The sequence below is a fragment of the Haemorhous mexicanus genome, chromosome 3 (assembly GCF_027477595.1).
Source record: "Haemorhous mexicanus isolate bHaeMex1 chromosome 3, bHaeMex1.pri, whole genome shotgun sequence".
Lineage (NCBI taxonomy): Eukaryota > Metazoa > Chordata > Aves > Passeriformes > Fringillidae > Haemorhous > Haemorhous mexicanus.
Window position 1 is genome coordinate 30907525 of NC_082343.1, and position 23277 is coordinate 30930801.

The following is a 23277-nucleotide window of genomic DNA, read 5'->3' on the forward strand; positions in this document are numbered from 1 at the left end:
TTAATGATTTCATTTATTAAGTTACTTGAAATATTTTATCTGAACTCATTCCATTTCACATTTTATAAGAATGAATTTATTCAATTCAAATAAACTGAATTTTAATAATATAATTGCAACTTTGAAACAGATATTTGGGGTCACATGCTCTGGAAAATGTAATTTTAAAACTAGGTACTGAATATTTCCTAATAATTGTGATTTTTAGAATCCTCCAACTAAGTTTGTGTGGTGATTCAATTGAACTAAAGAATAACTGTGTTGTGTATAAGGTTGTTTTAAAGCTTAAAAGTTGATGGATAATTTGATTGTAAATTAGGAATAAAGCCTGCTGGGATAATCATAATTACCTGCAAATGTACATAGTGTATACTACTGCAGTTTTAGTAAGATAATACATTTTTCTCTGCAGAGTAATATTAATGGGTGCTTTAAAGTTTTACTGTACACGGGCATTATTTCTACTACATCGTTTGTCAATAAAATATGTTCTGTAAACTAAAACTATATCTACATGAGTCACATTTAGTATGTGTAAAAGTATTTAATTAATAAAATATGTTCTTTTTATTTTTTAATATTGTAGTCTGGGAATTCAAAACTTAAAAATTCTTGTGTCATTCTGATCTAAAAAGGGAGTAAAAGCTGCAGGAATACGTGGTTGCATGATTAACTATATTTCAATTACTTGATTAATTTTCTTAAAAGATAAGGTAGAGGTTACTTATAAGTAAATAATCACATATTTTAAAACTTATCTGTCTTTATCATGTATATTTTTGGAGAATTTTATGTGCTGAAAACCTCTTAATATTTTAGTGACAGTAAGCAGAATACAAAATAATAACCTGAAGTTTGCCTGAAAACCTGTATTTAATGAGAATATTAAAAAGAAATAATTTTTTTTGTACTTTAAGAGTGTCATATTATAGATAATTTTCTGTTGAACTCCACAGTGGATCATCTAAGCTTTGAGCACCATAAAAAGCCAAAGGCTTTTTATGGCTTCAAACCCTATATTCTTGGGTAAATATTAGCAGTCAGTGCTGATACTTTCCTAAGTATTTAAGATGGTCAAGAAGAGTATTGAAGAAATGTGTCATTTTAGAAGAATAAGCAAAAAGATTAGTTGACCTCATATAATGTGCAGATTGTTCTGGAACAGTCCATGTCCATGTCCATGCTATCCATGTACTTGCAAAAGAAGGGTATGTAATTTGAATGAAAGACATGTACTTTTGACCAGCAAATCCTTCATTCTTAGCTTTATGTTACCAGCTCAATGTAAGGAGAAAACACAGATTGCATTCAGGTGATATAAGTTGTGAAAGGCTTGTTGATAGTACTTGAAAAATGAGACATTAAAATTGTATTTGATGCTTAAGGCAAAGGGAATAATAAACATTTTTTAAATTGCCCATTCCATCGAAACATTACACGATTAGACTTGGAATCACAGCTCCTGAAGTAAAGGTTAGTGTGTAGCCATGCTTTGTGTGTTCTGTAGACTATGAAATTTTCATCTTAGCACTGCTTACTCATTTCATCCAAGTCTGCCAGATGAGAAAGGAAGAGGCTCTCACAAAAACAACCACTACTTTTCTGGAAGTAAATTCCTGACAAATGCACGAATATGGGCCTTATAGCTGCACATCAATATGTATGCATATACGGATTCCTACACAGAACTATGAAGAAAGTGAATTGAATATTGACAATCTAATTCTGTTTGTAGCTGTGGAGAATTCCATGTTCTTACAAAGAAATTATGATTGTTTTCAACACACAAAGGTACGAAATTATTGCTGTAAAATAAAGCTGGTAGAACACTATTTAAATACTTACTGCCATCTTATGTTTTTATAAAAGTTTTGCAGGAGAATTCAAACTAGGAATACTTTTCTAAATCTTTTAATTTGCTGTGCATTTGTGAAGGAGCCTTTTATCTCCAACAGGTTCTTGGTTGTAGTGTATATGTGACCAAATGTTACTGAATTTCACTTTAGTTACAACCTATCAGTAAAGTTCTTCCTAACACTCTCTTATTTATCTGGAAGTAAGTCAGTTTTTGACATCATATATAGAACAAATGGGAAAACTGAAGTTATAGAAGCATTAGTCAAGAATGACTAGATTAATTCATAGGTAAGCAATAAGTTACTGCTTTACCTCTCTGATGGCATGTGAAGGCTAACCACAATCAGTGCTGTTTTTCCTTAGAATGACAGTCTAAGCTGCAGTAGTTGAGGAAGTACTTGTCAGGGAGCTCAGACAACCATTACTCTCTACAGTGATGTGGCCAGGGGAAAATAGAATCTAAATTTCAAGTCAACAAAAGGGATTCCCCATTTTCGTGTGAAGATTCTTTAAAGTCCTCTTTGAGAGGGAAATATTTAATTTTTAGTATGATGCAGTCTTGCTTTAAGGAAACCACACTTTAAGTTGAGCCAATTAACTTCAAACATCAGCAATGATGTCTATGTCAATATATATTAGTAACATGCAGAACTGTTATGTTCCATGGGGTCAGTGTGAAATAATTTCCCTTTAAAACAAAACCTGTTACTGCATATTGGTGAATTACCTCAAATTAGTTGGTTCTCTTCTGTTTCTCTACTGCCCTCCAAGGGCTTTAAGAGTTACCAAATTGCTGATATGGAAAGCTAAAACAACTACTAAAATAATTCCAGTTTTCCTTAACAAAGAAGGCTAAAATAAGGAATAATTTAAAATATATAAGAAATATATTTTATTCAGTCTAATTTTTTGATGAAAATAAACCTAATTCTCCCCTCCAGTCTCAACAGTGTTAATGTCAGCCCCTTTTAATTTCTGTACCAACTGTGTAATTTGGAAAATGGCCACCAACCATAAACCTGCAAGAACTATGTTTCCAGCATTCTGAGAATTATCAGTATTTTAAAACTTCTAAGGCTAATAATATTACTAGTTCACTTTTTTGTATGAAATATGTTCTTTCAAAATTAAGAGTGTTCATTGTGTTACTTCTGAATGCAAAAGGTTAAGAGAATACCAAGTTTTGTAAGGTTAGGCTTTGTTAATGAAACAGCTAAAAATTGTTTTGAATAATTTATTCGAAGATTATGATTTTTTGATTACAGTTCAAACAAATTACACTTAAAATGCATACAATAACTTCAGCATACCAAGATATATTAGTTATTCACATCCATGCATTTTGTTTATGTGTTTCCTGAAAAAGGGTATAAAGTCTAGTAAAGCTTTTTTAAGGTAACTTTTCTTCAAGCATTTGAGTGAATGTCAAAATTTATTTAACAATTTTTTTTTTTTTTTGTGAGTGAGATTATTGAAGTTGCCTACAAATTCTAACATATTTTCTATGGTTTTTTTGTACATGAACCACCAATCTCACTGGTTCAGTTTTGATTCCTTGTTCTACATGGTGGAATGAGGGGGGAGAGCGAGAGTGCACAGCTTTTTCCAGATTTCAGTGAGAAAGGTTTAGCAACAAATGGCTTCATAGGGAAACTGCTTCAGTAAGACAGAATAAGAGGAGGAAGATAGGTGGCAAGTAAATCTTGCATCCCATCACGTGCTGGGTGCCCTGCATCCATGCAGCATTGAACAGAGCCTGAATGATTTCCCCATGGTGCACTGCACCACGAGCAAGAGCAGTACAGGTCCTGGCCATGGAGAGAAGGTCTCCCTTTTGCTCTTTTGAGCCTGTGTATGATTTTCTTACAAGAAAACAGCTTCATTCTAGAAGGTGTTCTCTTGAGAACTCAGTGAATTTATCTGGCAGCCAAGGGATCTGTGCAGCGCAACTTGGGCCTGAATACTCTGCTGTGTGCACAGCACCTCACAGGCTCTGCCTGCTCTGGTTCACTGTTACACGAATCATTAATCCCTAAATATGTAACAGTCTCCAGTCATGTCCTTAGCATCCAGAACAGCCCAACTGTGTTTCTGTTGTCTCAAAACAGAATCCGTTGGAGACAGTGGGAAGGATTTCCTATCACATTATATTGTGTCAAGCAAACAGTCTACCCAAGCCCTTACTCATCTCATAGTTCTGCCATGTCTCATAAGGGAGATTATGCTCTGAATCTCTACTTGGATGGTGTCCTGGTTCAGGGCAAATTTGGGAGAGAACCCCCAAAGGGGTTCCTCTAGAAAGCAGGCACAATCGGCCCCTCCCCCAACCAGTTTGAGAAAAATACCTCTTTGGAGAAAAGTGGAAAAAACAGTTTATTAAAGAATAAAGCCTAAACAATATTAAACAATAAAACCTCTTGCTGGTCCAAAAGAGAGACAAACTCACAAAGTCCCCTCCATGGGCTGTAGCTCAATTCACTCAGTCTCTTATCAGTCCCTCTGGCACTGGAAATGCAGCGGCCCAGGCCTGGCCCAATGAGCCACAGGTGCGAGCTGCCGGTGCTCTTCTGGGTGTTCAGTCCAGAGAAGGTCTAAACAGGTCCAAAGAAAAGGAAGAAAAAGTCCGGGGAGCTTCTTTGCCTCAGCTAGATGAAACTAACTAAAAGCAAAGGAGAGCTCTGTCCTGCTGTCTGTCCATCTGCAGACAACACAGTCCAGGAGGAGGAATGTGGAGGAGTGAGTGCACTATCTGCAAACAAAACTCTACACTTCTTCTCTCCCCCCCCTCACTCTCGGAACAAGTCTTAAAGGTGCATAAACAGAACAGACAATTGGGGATAAAAGCATCATGTAATCAACCCAGGACAGATCTGTGAGCTGTTGTGGTGGTGGTAGCTGAATAACTTTGTGACTTTGCCTCTTAAATAAGTGTTGACTTTGTCCTCTGTTGTGGTATTCATATATTCATGTGGTATTCCTGATCTTTTGGAAGATCACCTTTATGGGATGATTTCTAAGATTATTATCCTGACAGTTCTTTCCTAAAAGCTGAAGTTCCTTGCAGTTTTAAGAAACATTACCTATATGTATCCATTAATTTATTCTGTTCTTCTAAACAGACTCCAAGATGCATACTTGCTGCTTTTCTCTTTTAACTTTATCCTAAAGTTAATTTTGGCTCTGTAGTCTTCTCACAATGACACAGTATCACTATATCCTGCTCATGTATTGGCATAGTATCTTCATTTGTTGTTTGTTTGTATCATTATGATCAGTTTTCAAATATTTATAAAGTTTTTAAAATTATTTTAGATTTCTTCAATTCTAAGCCCTAGAGACAGATATAAAAATAGGAAGCTTGATGTTTAAAATGGTCATTTGTTTTAGAAAATATATTAAGGGGATTTTATATTATTATTTATAATACACAAATTAATGATGTAGTATTAATTAATCAAAGGAAGTTTAAAGGTCAATGTTTGCTAGTAACAAGAATTTAATAAATGAAAGCATTCAGTGTGCAAGGCTCTCCTGCATTTTTGGTAGCTCAGTTGATGCCAGAAAGGGCACAAGTTAATAAGGGTATACTGCAATCAGAACTTTAGTGTGGGCTTTAGTGTGTGATACACACACAGATGCAGACAGAATACAATCTGACATTATCAAAAGTTTGATACACAAGACCAGAATTATGCTCTGGGATTTATGCTTTGCATGAGGAAGCTGAGTTTCTTGATTAAATAAATGTCTTATACCACCACACAAATATAAGGCTAACAGTGGGAGGCAATCATACTCGGAAGAGCAATTATTATGACTACCAAAGAAGCTTTGTGTATACTTTTATGTGCAATTTTTCTTGAAAAGAGTGAGTGCATTGCAATGTGTTAAAATTATTTCTCTATATTCATTTGAATGTTTGACCATCAGAGTGTGAACTACTCCCACAATGTCTAGGAGTAATATTATGGAATGCTGCTTTGATGCTTGATTTCATTCTCACTTTGGTGCGGGGTGGGGGAGAAAGGAAAGTAAAGCAGAGTATTTATCAATAGGTAGTTCTTGCAGTTTAATTACTCTAAGTTGCTTCAAAACCAGAGAGACTGGGTTTGAAGCAACTTAGAGTAATTAAACTGCAAGAACTACCTACTGATAAAAACTCAAGTCCCATACTCCCTCTTGTGGTTTATCTTGAAGAACATGAAAAAATATTTATATATGTATATGTATACATATAGCTGTGTATGTATGTACAGAAAATATTATCTATGCTTGCACAGAAAATAAAGTTTAAGTTTAAATAAAAACAACTTCCAACTTTTAAAAAAGCTCTAATTTGTTTTAAATTGTATTTGAACATGTAATTCACTCTGGACATGTTATTTATCCTCAGATTTAGTGTACTTCTGTTTTAACAGATTCTTCTGAGTTTTCCAAATCCAGTGAGGCAACTACTTGGCCTCCATGTTGGATACTATATAATGTCCCAGCTGAGGAGACTAATGTCTACTCAGCAATGCCAATAAAGTTTAACTCTCATTAACCATTTCAAAAGAGAAAAAAAATTATGTTGAAGGACTATTCAAAGTGAAAAGGATTTTCAGTAATATTTAGCAGCTCTTCTGGAGCTTTTGCCATATCCTTTATACTTGCATCCTATTCCTTTCTGACAGATTTAGTCTTATAGATGTGTAATTAAGAACATTTCTAACAGGGGGAATAAATAAAATCATTGTTAGCTTGCTTTTAATTTAAGGAAGGGATAATTTACAGTTGTAGTTACTACCATTTAAGAAAAATGAAAAGAGAAATAGTCTTGACAAATGTTTTTAAAATTATTAGAAACATGTTGACTACAGATGTGTTGATTCTGAAATATTCCATGTGTATTTGTACATCAAAATAATGGTATGCTTTATGTATCATCTGTACTTGGAAATAGCGAACAAACCCTTACATATTATTTGTTTGTGATGATTCATCTCATCTCTTACTCTTGAAATTTTAATATCTCAATAAATAAAAATACCAAAGCTTTCACTAAAACGTACAGTTTTCTTATATTCCTTTTCTATGTGAAGTTTCATAATAAAGGAATAAAAAGGAGGTGACAGTACAAAAAGAAATCAGCATTTCCTTTAATGTGTATCAATTATTTTTCATGTTCTTTCATTATGATTTGACTTGGGTTTTAGATTTCATCTTTTAGGTGCAATCAAAATTAAAGTAGGAAGCAGCATTGCATTAAAACTCTAGTTTTCATGGTTGTTTTTATTCTGCATGTAGAAAAGTGACAATAATGGAAGACTCTGATCAAAACATTCATCTGAAAAACTTGTCTCTTCAGCAAGCAACAAATGAAGAGGAAGCCTTAAACCTACTTTTCTTGGGGGACACCAACAGAATGATTGCTGAGGTGAGATATGCTGCTCTAATCTTCTTAACACCACCAAAGTTAAAATGGTCAAAAACATATCTCCTCCTCTCTCAAATAAAATGTATATTTTAGAAGTCCTTTGGCGTAAATTTGTATTCTCTTTTTGAGTGTATTTCTGCAGTGAAATTAAATAAGCATTTCTCTGTTGATAGTGTTCCATAGTGGATATGATTGGTGACCCTTGATGTCATAACTTACTGAAATTCATCTAAGTAGAATACAGAAATTCTCATAAACTATAGACTTACTTTTGAATGTGGTATGTATCAACACACACAGACATGTAAAGATAAGAAAATATGTCCTTGCAAAGCATTGTCAAACATTCCCAGTGAAATTTTTCCCTGGAAGTGTTCAACACCAGGTTGGACAGGGCCCTGAGCAACCTCTTCTAGTGGAAGGTGTCCCTGCTCATGGAGTGTGAGGGGACTGGGTGGTTGGAACAAGGTGATCTTTAAGGTCCCTTCCAACTATTCTATGATTCTATGACTAAGCACTCAATTGCCTTTGAAGTACTTAGTATAAGTTCCCTCTTTTTTCCTTCTTACTGCATAAACATATGGTCTTATGTGGAAAAACACAAAACAAACGATCTCCCAAACCAAAAAAATAAACAAAACCTACCAAAAACCCAGATGGTTGTTCAAAGGAAATTCAGAATAAATATGTGCCAAAATTCAAGCACAAGGATGTTTTTACTGATTCTGAAAAATTCAAATTAAATGTTTCCACATATGTAAGGTTCTTTTTCTTCCCCTTCACGCTTGGATATGGAATGTAAAAATAAAAAGTGTATTGTATAATATGAGCACTGGCAATATGTCTTTACTACAACAGAGTTAATTCCATTTTAGAACTTTTTGGGTTTTCTTCCTCTGTATCTCCAAAAGGATATATTGTAAATCATTGACAAGAAAGACACTTAGAGTATATGAATAGTTAGGTAGTTCTGTGTTCCTGCTGGATGACCACATATACCTGGACACAGGGCAAGAAGCATTTGATTACAAAAAATAAATAGAACAAGTATTTGTGTTGCCTTTCTCAAGGATGCCTGTTTATATTTTGAGAGGTAGGAATATGTTAAGGCAAGAGATAATCAGCATAAGGGCTTCTCATAAACCTGAGTATTTAGGCAAGGAACTGCTTCATGATCTTAAAACAGAAAAATTGGTACCATGTGGAGGAGAGGAACTTGATAAAGTGTAATAGAAGAGAAAAGGGTTAATCTAGAAATCTAAGAAAGAGGACTTATGACATAAAACATAACTTTTCTGGAGAACCATATTTTTAAATCTTGAGTTATGATAATACTTTCTGACCTCTGAAGATTAGAACCCTCTTAAGTAAACTTTAAAGAAGAAGAAGCAAGATTAATAAACCTAAATAGAAAACAAAGTAAAATAAATGCTGGATTCATCTTTTTTAATGATGAGTTTGGCTGTGGAAAAACTCAGATGACTGTCATGGATCACATAGGACATCTGTATCCTCTAAAATTGCAATCTACTGCTTTAACCCTGAATAACCCTTCTTTAAAGAGTTGACTATTTTGAAAATAAGAACAATTTAATTTCTGCATTGCCTATGCCAATGCAGTCTAACTTGTGGTTTGATGGGTGCATTTTTCCTTCATCACTAATTGTGCTAAAAAAATCATCACAATATTAGAAGTTTTTTACAGGCAATGTTTGTTCATTCATTCAATTTCAGAACCTAAGAGAACATTTATAACTGAATGCTTCTTTCTTGCATGTAACTATATAGCCCAAGAGAAGGGGAAAAAAAGGAAACTAATCTAGTTTACTCAGGCGTGCTTTACTAGGCAATGTAGGACTGGTCCTTTCCTCTGGTTTTGATGAGCTCTACAAGTTGTGTAAATGTTAAGATGGGAGACATTTGTGCACAGACAATTCATAATGTAAAAATCCAAATAGGAATTTTTTGTCTCATATTTTGCCAAATAGGCAGAGATCAAAACCATAAAAAAGGAGTATTTTATTGGCAGTTCTGCTGAATGTAAGGACTAGATTTTTGTTTGCTTTCTGATAAAGCAGTTTCTTGATATATTTGGATACATAGAAACCTGCAGCAACAGGTTATAAAATCTGTTTTCTTATATGTTCTATCTTTTAAGGCAACTTTATGATTTCAGTATCTGAAATGCATGCTGAGGATTTAAAAATCAAATTTGCAGTATAAGCAATTGGTAGCAGCAACAACTAAAAAAGCTCCTGTGTTGATATAAGTGTTTGGCCATTTAGGCAGTGTTCTCAGAGCATTTTATCTTGATATACTATTAATATATCTTCAGCTGAAGTGTTTTTTTCTAAGTTCTTGTGATGGGAATCCCATATGACCTCTGCCTTTTGAAATAACATGCCTAAACCTCAGTGATTTTGAGAATTCTTAGTGGTTTTTAGTATTACTCTAAAAGCAATAGAGTAAGGTAGCCTCCCAAGGATATGCATCAATATCAAAATTGTTAAATCCTTTTCTGAGATTAGTACATCTGAGGACTGCAGTTATATGTGAAATTAGAATTTATTTTTTTCCTTTAAGGAAAAGGTACTTTGCTTTAATGAGGAAGGAATTGTTTCAGTGCATGGTTTTATACCTACAGCACTCCATTTTTTAAATTTGGCACACTGTGTATAAGACACAGTATTTGTTCCATCATTTAAAATGTTTGAAGTACAATTGGGGCAATCAGTAAGCTTTTGGCAATGTTTAAATATATTTATTTCAAGAAAGAATGAAACTTTAAGGTTTAAGGTTAGTTGTGGGGCCTGACTTGTGACCTGTGAATTGAACTAATTCTATTCATATTTGTTGTACATTAATATTCTCTTGAATATGTTTAGAAAGCCAGTGGTAGTGTTTGACTGCGTTTTTTATTGGATGAGATAGGAAAAATAGGATTTCAGTGTGTGAGCATATGAGATTAAATGCTTCTTTTGACAAAAATGCATGCTATCTGGGTTAGTGCTGCAGTCTAGAAGAAATTACAACTTTCTGCATTCCTAGGTTACTCTTTGGTATCAATTATTAACTTATTTCCACTCAGACAAATCTGTAATACTGTATTATGAGCACCAAATAGCATTGAAATTTCAGCACAGGTGCTTTCATTTCCATGTGTGGTAAAAAAATTACTGGTCATACATACTACTTTGAATAGTCTTTAAAATGCTTTGGGATTTATATGGGTGAAAGGCACTATATAACATAATATTAATAATGTCTTCACCAGGGAACATTAATTACTTTAAAAGCTACCTGAATTTAAAAGTTATCATGGTCTAACTCTGAAACTGCACATGTAGTAAATAAGTAAAGATAAAGTATTGCTTTCCGGAAATGATTCCACCTATTCTGATTCTGATATTTTCATAGCAAAATTTTTCAATTTTAAATTATGACAAATGTACTTAAGTACAACTGAAGAGCCCTTTCACCTGTAACATATTATTTAGAAAGGAAACTAAAAACATACGGAGGTCTCTCTCATCTACCAGATATAAAGACAGGCACCTCTTATTCCTCAATTTGCATGCTCTTCCTTATAGCATAGTTCTATTGGAACTGAAGTTTATATTCATTAGACAGACATGTCCATCTGAACTGTGAAATGACTGTAGTTGTCAGAACATCTTCCTAGCAATATCCCTCTGATTGTAGCACAAAATTGGAGAAAATTGATTTGATATCAATCTTGAATGCTATCAGAAGTCTCGTTTTTCCCCTTGACCTTCTTTGAAAAGTTCAGAAGAAAAAAATCCTTAAGAAGAAGAAGAAGCATTCCTTAAAAGAAAATTTTATAAGTTTTCACTGAGACATTCTCTCAAAAACTCTGAGCACTCTGAATTGACATCTCTTTATGCACTGCCTAGTCACTAATTCACTCATACAGGAAAATCGTGTTCTTCTGCTGTCTAAATATTTTGATTCAAGGAAGAAAAGATTCCACTGGAATGGTGTAAGCTGCCAGGTGGAGATGGTTTGCAATATGGGCTTAACAACTGCATTTATCACCTGCAAAATTGTTTTGTCCCAGTGGTTCTGCTCTCTTTCATGTATTATCTCCGTCAGTGTTTTGGCAGCCACACTTAACACATTATTCTTCCAGATAGTAGCAGCTTCTGTTAGTCTAGTGGTGATTTTCAAACTGCTTTTCATATGTCTTTGTCCTATATAAGGAACTTTCTCTTTCTTGGGTCCTCAATCCTTAAGAACCCTGTTTAGACCTGTAGCATCCATTTCTGGCTATTTTTAGTGAAAACATTTATAATAGCATCTGCAACAAATAAAGGATTTGGGAAATACATAAATTCCTGTATAAGAAAGAATTCCTGCGGTGCTTTGCTCGCTTAAGATGGGTAAGAATTAGATTAAGATGGACAGCTTAGGTTCCAGCAAGTTTTTCGATGGTTCTTGACCTTGCATTCCTTGACAAAAATATCCGACTCAGAAGTTTGTTCCAGTATGACTGTGATGTAGATTCTCATTTAAGTAGAAGCCATCTTCTTGCAACCATTGTATAAATAGATGCAGTAGTTGAAGACACAAAGCTTCTATTCAGTATATTTAATTTCAGCAAATGCAGGTATATTTTCATCCTGAAAAAAACCAAAACTGGCTTGTATGGCTTGAAATACACCTTGTACATATTTTCCATGATCAAATGAAGTGTTGATGCTTTACCAAGTCAATGTTACTGAATTTGTCCTTTGCCATGCTACAAATGGGCAGCAATAGATGACCTGGCATTAAGTCCTTTGTAGTGTTCACATGATATGCCAAAGCATCTGAAGTCTGCTTATGTGGTTTATGATGTAACAGAATTCCTGGAAAAAATTATTCTTTGTAAGTAACTGCTGCTCATCAGTTGATCTATATATAACTCTCACAATAGCAACCATCTGCTGAGAACCAGGCCACTCCCCTCTTTCTTTTTTTTTCCTTCATCACATCAAATTAGTGTTAGGATGATTTCATGTACATATGGTTTGAATACTACTAACAAAGCCAAAATGAACTCTGAAAACCACCAAAGGAACATTTTAGTAGGCTCTGAGACACTGTCCAGAAAATGTTATTTGTTTTCTGTTTTCAAACTTTCTAAACAGATGAATGGTGATACTCAGAAGTTGTATATGTAAGATAAGAACCAAATGGTAAAAGAAAAGGCTTGTTCTTGGACTAGAGATGCCAACACATCATTTCTTTTCTGTGCTGTGCATCTACTTGTGTGGTAAAAGTAGCTAAGTTTGGGGAGATACTGAAATTAACATTTTGTGGTCACATCCCATTTAACAGTTGAAATTTTTATTGCTTTATTCTTTCTGCAAGAGTTCTAAGAGAGCTTCCTGTGTATGGGAACTCCAAAGCAGAGAGAGAATCATACTACAGAAAGGAGTATTGGTCTCGTGATTAAGCCATGGTTCTACTCTGAAGAAGGTCTTCACAAAAATATGAGTTTGGGATTCTAGCCAATGACTTCCAAACCAGCTTCATTAATTTTTTCCATTTACATGAGAAAAAAAAAACTGTGGAGAGAAAATTGGTGGAGTTTCTAATGACTAGTTCCGCCAAATCTACTTGGAACACTCAAACAACAGTTGTGGCTAGTGTATCAGGATAGACAAAAAAAAACCTTGTAGAGCAAATATTTCCATGTGCTGTTTGGAACTCAGAGTCCTGAAATTATGTTCTTTTAGGATTTGAATTTTTTTTGCCTCTATTGGCATTAAATGGGTGTGACTAAAAGCCTTTTTTGAAATAGATAAGGTTTTGCTGCAGTGTGAATCTCAAGTTTGCTTAACAATGCTTATTCAGAAGCATGATAATTTCTTCAGCTTCTGTCATAGCAACGTTTGCTTTGTGCTTCCACTTGTACTGATACTTGATCTGGCTTAGACTTGTCTGCAGTATAGTGTGACTGATGCCATCTCTGTGGTGCAAAATGTCCCTAAATATCAGTTCTGTCAAGGAGAATGTCCTTAAATATTAATTCTGTTGTGGATTTTTAGCTGGGGAAAAAAAAAAAAAATCCAGTCCTGCTTCATAGAGGTGCAAATAAAAAAGTCATAGGCATCCCAGTAAAATAAGTGAAGCTGGCTCTGATTATTCATGGAATCAGAATTGCTGAATGAAGTACATTTTCACAGCATATAACTTTTTCTTAGTATAACTGCTTTTTAAGTAAGTTTGGGAGTGTTTTCTTGCTTGACACCTTTCCCTCAGCCTGTTTATTTTCATTCCAACACTACTACTCACTTCCTCTTCATTTGCCCAGCATCACCTCTGAGGACAGCGTAGCATGTGACTACACTCTGATTCTTATTTCACAGGATTATGAATTCTAAAATTCTTCATCTTTGTGAACTAATGATCAAAATTCTTTTCCCTCTCTGTCTGAGCTTGCCTGTATAGGTAAAACAGCCCAAAAGAAAATACTGCTAAGGCTGAAGTTTCCTTACAGAATTTTCCCCAACAGCTACAAGTGTATGCTATTTCTGCACACTACCTACTTATTCACATCCAGTATGCTGACATTTTCAGGTATTCTGCACAGTTGTTTTCTATAGCTGTGCTGTGGCTGAATCAAGAAACTGATCTAGGTTAAATATCTATTTTTAGCTTTTTAAAATGTGCTGGCACTATTAAGACTTTTTAAAGTCTTAATAGTGCCAGCACAACCGAATGGGTTTTGGTTGTGCTGGCACTATTAAGACTTTAAAAAAAGGGGAACTTGAAGTGGAGACAATTGAACCAAATGGTCCATATTATTCCTGTTAAAGGACTCTTCAGCTTGTAGTCTTTCTGTTAAGAGCTGTCCTTTCTAGATCTGTAAGACAGCATCTTCAGTACCTGCAACAGGCAAGCCATTTTAACATCTGCAGTGTTGCATGCTAAAGTAGATAATGTAAAAAAAGGTACTATGTTGATATATCTGATTTGAATCACAGGATAGGTCTACATAAAAAAATTACTGCAGAATAACAGAGGAATACAATAGAGACCAGAGATTAATGTAGACAGTATAACCAGGATGTTTCTATTACTTTTTTCAGCAGCTATATTAAATATAGATTTAGTTGATGACTCAATAATATTGATTTATTATTTTACTAATCTGGTTTTTTGTAACATCAGCATTTATGTCCTGAGAACAATGTAATCATACTTGTTACAGGTTATGAATAAATATACTATCCGTATGCTAAACCTTCAATCTCCCTATATAATCTCAAACTTTAGCTATTTATGGAATGAGGATTATGTAGAGTAATTTTAGATTTAAGTTTCCAACAATACCTTGATACAACTAAACGAAAGGTGCTTTAGACACTTAAAGATATTTTATATGCTTTTTAATAAAAATACATATGTGATAGCATATGGTAATTTAAAATCTAAAGTTAAATAACTGAGAGCTTTTAAACTGAGAGTTTAAAACTTTTGGTTCTGCATTTCAAATATATTGAGAAAACCTCTGAAGTGATGCTAAGACTGCACATTTCTAAAAATTGACCTAGACTTTCTGTGTTTTAAATTAAGGAAGTGTGGCTGTAGTTATTCCCAAAAAAACATATTTAAAGCCAAACATTTTATGAAAACTTTTTCATGCCATCTAAAAATCTGATATTGATTTTGCCACGCAGAATTTTTTCATAAAAGTAATAATGCAGAAGTCTAAAGCCTTATAGGAAGTCCTAGTCCTTTCTACACTGGTAGCTACCTTTTAAAAAAAAAAAAAAAGTTGATGTACCAATGGGGTAAGTAATAAGTTCTCAGAGATCAGCATTCAGTAACTTTTCTTCCAGTCAAGCTGCCCTTTTCTAGTATTCCTCACATAGTAAGGCCACTTGTTTTGTTGATGTTAGAATATTTTGGACTAACCTTAATTGCTTACAGTACAATTTGTCCAGATTAAAGTTATCCAAGTATTTTTCCAGAATACGAATGTCAGGTAAATCCTTTTGGGTTCTTTTTGCATGTTCATAACCGGTCCAATAGCTAAAAAATGGGATTGATTATTTCAGTTGCCAGATTACTGAGCTATAAAGCGCTGAATTTATTTATCCACTGAACATTGAGAGTTCCTTTTGTCCTGTCACTGTAGACACCAATGAATCAAGCCTCAAGCCGATCTCACTGCATTTTCACTATTCACATCTCCAGCAAGGAACCTGGATCTGCAACTATCCGACGCTCCAAGTTGCATTTAGTAGATCTTGCTGGATCAGAACGTGTTGCAAAGACTGGAATTGGAGGCCACTTACTGACAGAAGCCAAATATATCAACCTGTCCTTGCATTATTTGGAGCAGGTAAAATTGAAAAAGAGTAAAACATTTCTCCCTTTACTAAGTTCCTGTTTAAAAATGTGCAATGTTTTGGAAAACTTTATTCCAATATTTACTTAGTCTTAGGATATTTATTACAAAGGTTTTTTTTTGATCATTGAATTTATGTATCTTCCTTTAAAACAAAATATTTTAATTTAGGGCAAACTTAACAATTAAACAGTAGGATTATAGTAGGTATACAGGGTAGTATTTCCAAAATAGTTTTCTTGTTTTATTTGGAATACTAAAGATATTTACAATATTTGAGCTATATTTCTCCTAAAAATTTTCTTCATAATCTTCTTCCCCTTCCACAGCTGGCATCAGGATGTATCACTGAAAAGAAAGTGATTTTGGGCTTTATTTGGTTCAAGCATTGTAATATGGTAAATTATTTGGCTCTTCTCTCATATGTTGTTTTATTCCTCAACCAATTTGATCTTTTTGAGAGAGAGGTTATCATTGGTAATGAATTTATGGATTGACTACCATAACTGGATTTATACCAATAGTATTCATGGATTTAGTATAATAATAAGTAAATAAATAAAATATTATTATTGTTATTATTGTTGTTGTTTTAGATATTATTGATCTCCACAAAGCTTTGTCATTCAGCTGTTGTTACTAAAAATATCCACCCTCTTAATTTAAGATGTACTAAAATCTGTAGCCTTCTTTCACTTTTGCTTTTTGTTTTTCCTCTTTGGAAAAGGCAAACTGTGAGCAAATAGATTGCTCCTAACCAACCTTATTCATTAAAAACAAAATGCTTCGGACAGCAGCAGTGGAAGGAAACTTTGGAGATAAAGATCTCCAGTAAAAAGATTTCATTAATTATGGTTATTATTATTATTCCTAATAATATGTTTTACAATAATTATGTAATTATTAAGTTAATTATTGGAATAATTATTTTAATACTATATTTAAAAAAATTTAAGGCTTTAATATATATCTCTGTCTGATCTACCATGATGTATTGTATGGTTGATATTTATGATGCTTACCAACTTAGAGTAAGAAACACTTGGCAATGATTGAAATCTCTTTTGTGAATACTGTGCTATTAAGCAATCACTGAAGATTTTCAAGTGTCCATTTCAGATCTCACACCTGTAAGAGAAATTAATTTCTTCCTAAAACTAAATTTTAATATTGTTTACACAGCACAGCATGCACTGTTCCTTTTGCTAGAAATTAATAATTTTGTGTATTCTAATGAACAATACAGTATTTTCTCCTTAGACTTCTTTAAAATTTTTTATGTAGAAACATAGCAGGTCAGTGAGGCTGTCATTTAGGGGGACGATTAAGGAGAATATGGAGAAGAAAAAGGCCTAACTCTAAAATTCAAATCTGTACTTTTTAACTTACATTATATACATTACCTTACCTTATATCTTACATTATATATGTGCTATTTAGTAAAATATGCAGTTGAGGAGATCATAATTAAACCTGAAAATTTTGTGGGTATGTATATGTGAAAATTCTTTAAAATAATTGTTAGGAAATATAACTGTTCTACTTGCTGGGAAGAATATTTTTCAGTTTTGTGTTAAGTGTTTTTCTGTTGACAAAAACAAATTCTTGGATTTCATTTAATTTATAATCAGAAGTATTTCATCTGTCAAAAGAAGAAGCTTAAGGTACAGCAGGTGGCAGTCAGTCATTTACTATCACACTAGACTTTTTTCATGCCCCTCATTTGCTTCAATTTTACCTTGAAGAATAATGTCTGTATTTGAGTTGTACTCAAGGGAAGTGATAAAGATCAGTGACTCTAAAATGGACATCTTCAGAATCATACAAATTATACTCAGGATCCCTTCTTATTTATTGTATGAATTTTATGTATTTAGCAGGGAAAGATATTATCTTTTCATGGAAATTTTAATTCCTGTTTTGGAGAAATACTGTTGGAAATATGCATGTTGGATTCTGCCTGGGATTGTGTATTAATAGAAATGTTTCCTGGTGTTGAATAAAAGCCCACTAAAGACAGTAAAAATATCTTTTTCCCCCAAATCAGTGGGAATGTATCAATTCAATTCTGAACTTGCAGTGGATAATATTAAAGTGCACAAATGCTTCAAAATTTTAATTTCTTATTAAAATTCTCAAGTCTTTAGCTATCTACTGGTGGTCTAATGTTGATTTATGCCATTTTGAAATACATTTCACAGTAAAATAGTCATATTAAATTATTTGTATCAAGATGATAATGAGAACAGTTCTGTGTTACCAGACTTGATCTACTTGTTAAATATCGGCAGCATTTTAAAAAAGTCTTCAAATAAATCCACTGCACTTTTACTCCAAGCAGCCTCTGCATCTAGAGAAAAATGAAGATAGTTTTGTGCATAAATGATAGCAGGAATTTGGAAGTAGTTATTACTGTATCTGGGTAGCTTTTTTTGTCTGAGAGATGTACCAGCCCGTTCTGGAATTACAACACCAATCTTACGGTGCATATGTAGATATTCCCTTATGGTAGAAATATAGAGGATCCTGGACCAGATTTAGAATTGCAAAGTAACAGTTATACTTCCATGTGATTTGACACTATAATGGAATTATTTCCCAAAAAAACCCCAGGTTACAATGTTCTCTTTGCTTTAATGAATGTGTTTGTTGATCATCTTTTGACACGTGTTCTGTTTACAGGATGTTGAAAGATTTTATCCATTAGTGGATGGTTGCTGCCCATATTTGCCAAAGAGGATTTTTTATAGTTTGTTTGTTTGGGGTTTTTTTGTATTGTTTTATTATTTGGTTGGGGTTTTTTTCTGCAAAGACCACAGTTTAAGCTTCTAAACTCTACTAGAAGAGTAGGATGGGGAACAAAAAGAAGGCCTCTGAAGCAGGAATATGGCTTCAGAGCATGTGATACACTAAACAGCAAGGTAGAGGTGTACCTGACAGCTGTTTCTGCAAGTGTTGCAAGCCAAAATGCCCATCTCTGGAGGATTCTGTGAGAACAGGATGGTGTGAGATACTGGTGCAAATCTGTTCCTCGCACAAAGGATGTGGACAGAAACAGGGACTCTTGGGTACACTTCAGATCATGTCATAATCACTTGCAAGTCTTGCACTTTCTTTTGTGCTAATGTTATGCATTGAAGCAAACTCCAATAAGCCTAGTCCAACTGGAATTTATTAATTACAGCAAGCAAGGCATAAGCGAAATCAGCGCTGGGCAACAGGGGAGCCTCCACTCGCCAAGGACTGCCGCATCCACTATTCGATACAATCTAACTTTTATACTGTATCTCTTCTCGTTGGTGACGTGTCTAGAAAGTACTCTGCGCATGTGTCTTCTTGTTGCTAAGGGGTCCTCCTCTGCTAGTAGTTGTCTGATGAAGGCTGCTAGTCCTCCCCGGCCGTCCTTTGGTCGACTCCTCCTCATCTAGTGGTCATACCTAAAATTCTAGAACTTATGGTTTATTGAGCAAGCATTTATTAAGCAAAAATATTTTAAGCAAGCATTTATTAAGCAAAAATATACTTGTGATTGTATGTGGTTTTGGTTACACGTGGTTTTAGGTCTAAGTGTTTTATTCCCTCTATCTTTAGCCCTTTAGTGAACAGAACATGAACAAAACACACCAGGTTCCACCACACTAACAGTGTTTCCACGTGTGTCAGTGGACTTATTTGTGAGTGATTGTACCGGCTCTGTTTCATAAAGGATTCAATTTTACAAAAAGTGACAAGAGTTCTGACAGAAACTAGGACTTAAGGTGGTTTGTTTGGCCCACTCAAAATTACTTTCTGCTTTAGTGACATTATTAAGCTTTAAATTACAGCTATTTAAAAAAACCTTTTTATAGCTAAAGGATAATAACACCTTCTTAAATGAGACAATTTTCTAATTTTCACATTTGGTGCCTCTTAGAGAATCCAGGTTCAGCTTCTGTACAGGTGGTCTTTGTAAATTTGTTAAAGTATTCAGATTCTCCTCTTTCTATTTCAGATTACTTTATTGGATTGTAAATATCTATTTAGTGATTAAGATGAAGTTTTACTAATGGGACTTTAGACTAAAGTAATTTGTGTTATGAGACTGTCACATGACAGTACAATAGGTTCTGCATCATGGTAGCTGGTCACAGCTTTCCAGCATTAGTGTGGGAGGGTTCAGATTCTAACTGGGCTGCAGACTTCCTGCATGGACTGCAGAAAAAATGAACTTCCCTGTAACAATGTTCTCATTTTTAATGGAAATAACATATTTTCTCTCTGGTCTTTTCTCATCTTGTCTATTCCATTTATAGTCTCTGTGTGGCAGAGGCTGAGAATGTGCTTATTAATGTATGTACTAGACTACTATGAGATTTCTATGCAATATTATAAACCAACAAAGCTTTAACATGTTTCTATGTAACAACTTGTAACATATGAGATTTGAAAACCTTGATCCAGGAATAGGTTTTCAGATTCCTTTACAAGGAATTTTCTTATTATGCATTTTTTGTCTCCCCGGGCTGCCAGTGTAAGATTTATAGTTTTAACTTTCTGAAAACCATTTAGAGAAATTAATGCCACAAAAAAGTCACTACTAAATTTTCTAAAATAGCAATTTTTTAAATGTAGCATAAACAAAATATACACTGATATGTAACATATATTAAAGAAAAAACAACTCCTAATCATTTAGGAGAGCTTGCACAACTTGTGTAGCTAAAGATTTTCAGTAGAGTGCTTGGCCAGATAACAGTTCACATCTTTTATATCACAAGACATCAAGAGGTAATCTAGCTTTTTATTTAATAATTAGGTCCCATAATGTAAACAGCTGAGGAGTGAAACTGAGAATAGTAGGTGTACAATTTCCTTTCTGGCCAAGGCTTATATATTCTAAACTGAATCATTTCTTTCCAGCAGTACATTGTAATCATGCACCCTTTTATTTGTGCTTTGCTTTCCAAGGCATTTTCTCAGAAATAAATGTATTGGCCCATGTATGAAGTGCATGTTTTGAGAATGTGTAATTCTTAAAGCATGCTTTAGCAAATATTGAGGAAGTTTTTACTTTAATACTATCCATATTTTGTAGTTATGACAAAAAAGTATGAGGAAGATTTTCATTAAGTTCCTGTGTCTTAGGAAAACCTGTGAGTTTGAGTTTATCATGTTCAGTTTCCATGTTGCTGAGAGACTTTAAGGCTAGGGCATGATAAAATTTAATGTATTTGGTCTTTCAGGTCCAGCTCCTACAAAGGCATATAAACATACTGAAATTTAACTTGGAATTCTTTCAATAAAGCCAGTGGGTTTGCAGCTAACAGTGGGGTGCATAAGTATCCCGGTTTTGTTGTGTCAAAAGTTCTCGAGCAGATTGGATTTTTTCTTTTTATGTCTTATATGTTGGATATGTTCTTTATATGTCAAACACTGAGACATATAAATTAAAGTATTTTATTATTGCTATTGTTTCAGGTAATAATTGCCCTTGCAGAGAAAAACCGGTCCCACATTCCTTACCGAAACTCTATGATGACCTCAGTGCTAAGAGACAGCCTGGGAGGAAACTGCATGACTACCATGATAGCAATGCTTGCTATGGACAAAAGAAACATAGATGTATGTTATTTCTCTCTTGAACAAAAATCTTGTCACTTCTCTATACATCCTGCTCTTTTGATTTGTAGTATAGATAAAAATTCAAGTGTGTAAGCTTTTATTCTTATCCTTTTAAAAGGACATTTTAACTTTGTTTCTAGGAGATAATTTGGAATAGAAATAGATAATCAATTAAAATTGCTATAGGATAGAAACAGATCCTTTAGAAAAATGTGCTTTTCTCTAAGTAATCTCAAGTCAAGTAGAAGTTGGGAAATTACTTACACCTAGTGATGAACTACTCTTTCTTTCAATTTACTGATTTCCTGGTGAATAAATTTTTGAGTTATAAAAGTGCATTTCCACTTAAAACCTTGGCAGAACTTCTGTTAGACGTCTTTGACATCAAGATTTTATAGATTATGGTAGACAAATGGAGAGTTCACTAGGAAAGGAAGGAAATTGGGGTAGTAGTTTGGGATTTATGGAAATTTTTCAAACATTTTATGTCCTGTCACCTATTTGCTGTCCTGAAGTTATGTGTAGTGATGTTTTCTCTTTTTTTACAAATAGGTCTGTAGTTTTTATCAAAGGGCTGTAGTGAATGGGGCTACATCTGTCTGGAGACTGGTCAGCAATCGTATTCCTCAAGGTTCAGTTCCAGGGCCAGTTCTGTTCAATACATTCATCAATGATTTTGATGCAGGAGTTGAATGGCCCACTAGCAAGTTTGCTGATGACACCATACTAGGAGATGCTGTTGACTCTCCTGAGGGACAGAAAGCCTTGCAGATGGATCTAGATGTATTGGAGCATTAGGCTGTGATTATTGGGATGAAATTTAACAAGAGTTCTGCATTTATAGTGGGGTAATGCCCAACCCAAGCATAATTTGGGAGACCAGTGGATGGATAGTAGTGCTGCAGAAATAGATCCAGGGGTGCTGGAGCAGTGAGCCCTGGCACCCAAGAGGGTACCACATCATGGGATATGTCAAACACAGCACAACCAGCAGGTAAAAAGAGGTGATTATCCTGCTGTCTGCTGTTCTCACCACGAGCACTGTGTGCGGTTCTGAGCCCCACAGGTTAAGAAGGTTGTGAAGGTCCTTGAGTGCAGCTAAAGGAGGGCAACAAAGCTGGCTAAAGTCTGGAAAAAATGTCCTATGAGGAGCTGCTGAGGAATTTGGGCTTGTCTAGTTTGTAGCAAAGAAGGCTGAGGGTGACCTCATTCCTCTCTGCATCTCCCTGAGGAGGGAAAGTGGAGAGGGGGGTGTTGAGCTCTTCTCCCCGGTGTCCAGTGATGGATTGTGTGGGAATGGTTCAGAGATATGCCAGGCAAGGTTCAGGCTGGACATTAGGAAGCATTTCTTTGAGAAATGTTAAATACTGGACCAGGCTGGAGAGGTGGTTAATGCCCCAAGCCTGTCACCTCTTTAAGAGGTGTTTGGACAATGCCCTTAACCATGTGCTTTAACTTGGTCAGGCAGTTGGATAAGCTGATCATTGTAGGTCCCTTCCAACTGAAATAGTCTCGTCTATTTTATTCTAGATCATGTAGCAATGTGAGTACATAGAACTTCTCAAAGCCATTTATAATCGGTTTATTTCCTGATTTTCTTAACGTAAAAGTATTCTAATATGAATAAACAGGAAAAGAAAAACTATTTAGTCTAAGACCGTTTTCTGAAATACAGTGGAAAATATTGTACTCAAACCATACTTCATCTAGTTGTAGACTTTTCCTTTAGAGAAGTGGACTTTGCTGTTAAATGAAAACATATTGTTCAGACTTGCAAACGTAGTTATGCAAACATATTGTCTGGTTACAAAGGCAGCTGGGTAAGTTTGTTAATTTTATTTTAAGCTCTGTGAGATCAGAAGCCTTTCAGTTCATCAGGTGTATCTCACATTGTGTTCTAGATTTCTATTTTGGAAATATTTAGATCAAGCAATTATCCAATACAAGCTATGAAAATTTTTGTGTTCTTGCTTTAACGTATACTAGTTACACTACAGATCTTATTCTTCAGTCCTCCCAAAAATGAAACAAAAACCCAAAC

General features: G+C 34.5%; 1 protein-coding gene across 1 annotated transcript in view; it reads left to right on the forward strand.

The window, feature by feature from the left end:
- KIF6 (kinesin family member 6) overlaps nucleotides 1–23277 on the forward strand; it is a 155524-nt gene that overhangs the window by 19539 nt on the left and 112708 nt on the right. Inside the window, exons 6-8 of the mRNA XM_059841246.1 lie at nucleotides 7144–7273; nucleotides 15423–15629; nucleotides 21093–21236. Coding sequence (XP_059697229.1) covers nucleotides 7144–7273; nucleotides 15423–15629; nucleotides 21093–21236 — 481 coding nt within the window. The remainder of the gene's footprint in view (nucleotides 1–7143; nucleotides 7274–15422; nucleotides 15630–21092; nucleotides 21237–23277) is intronic.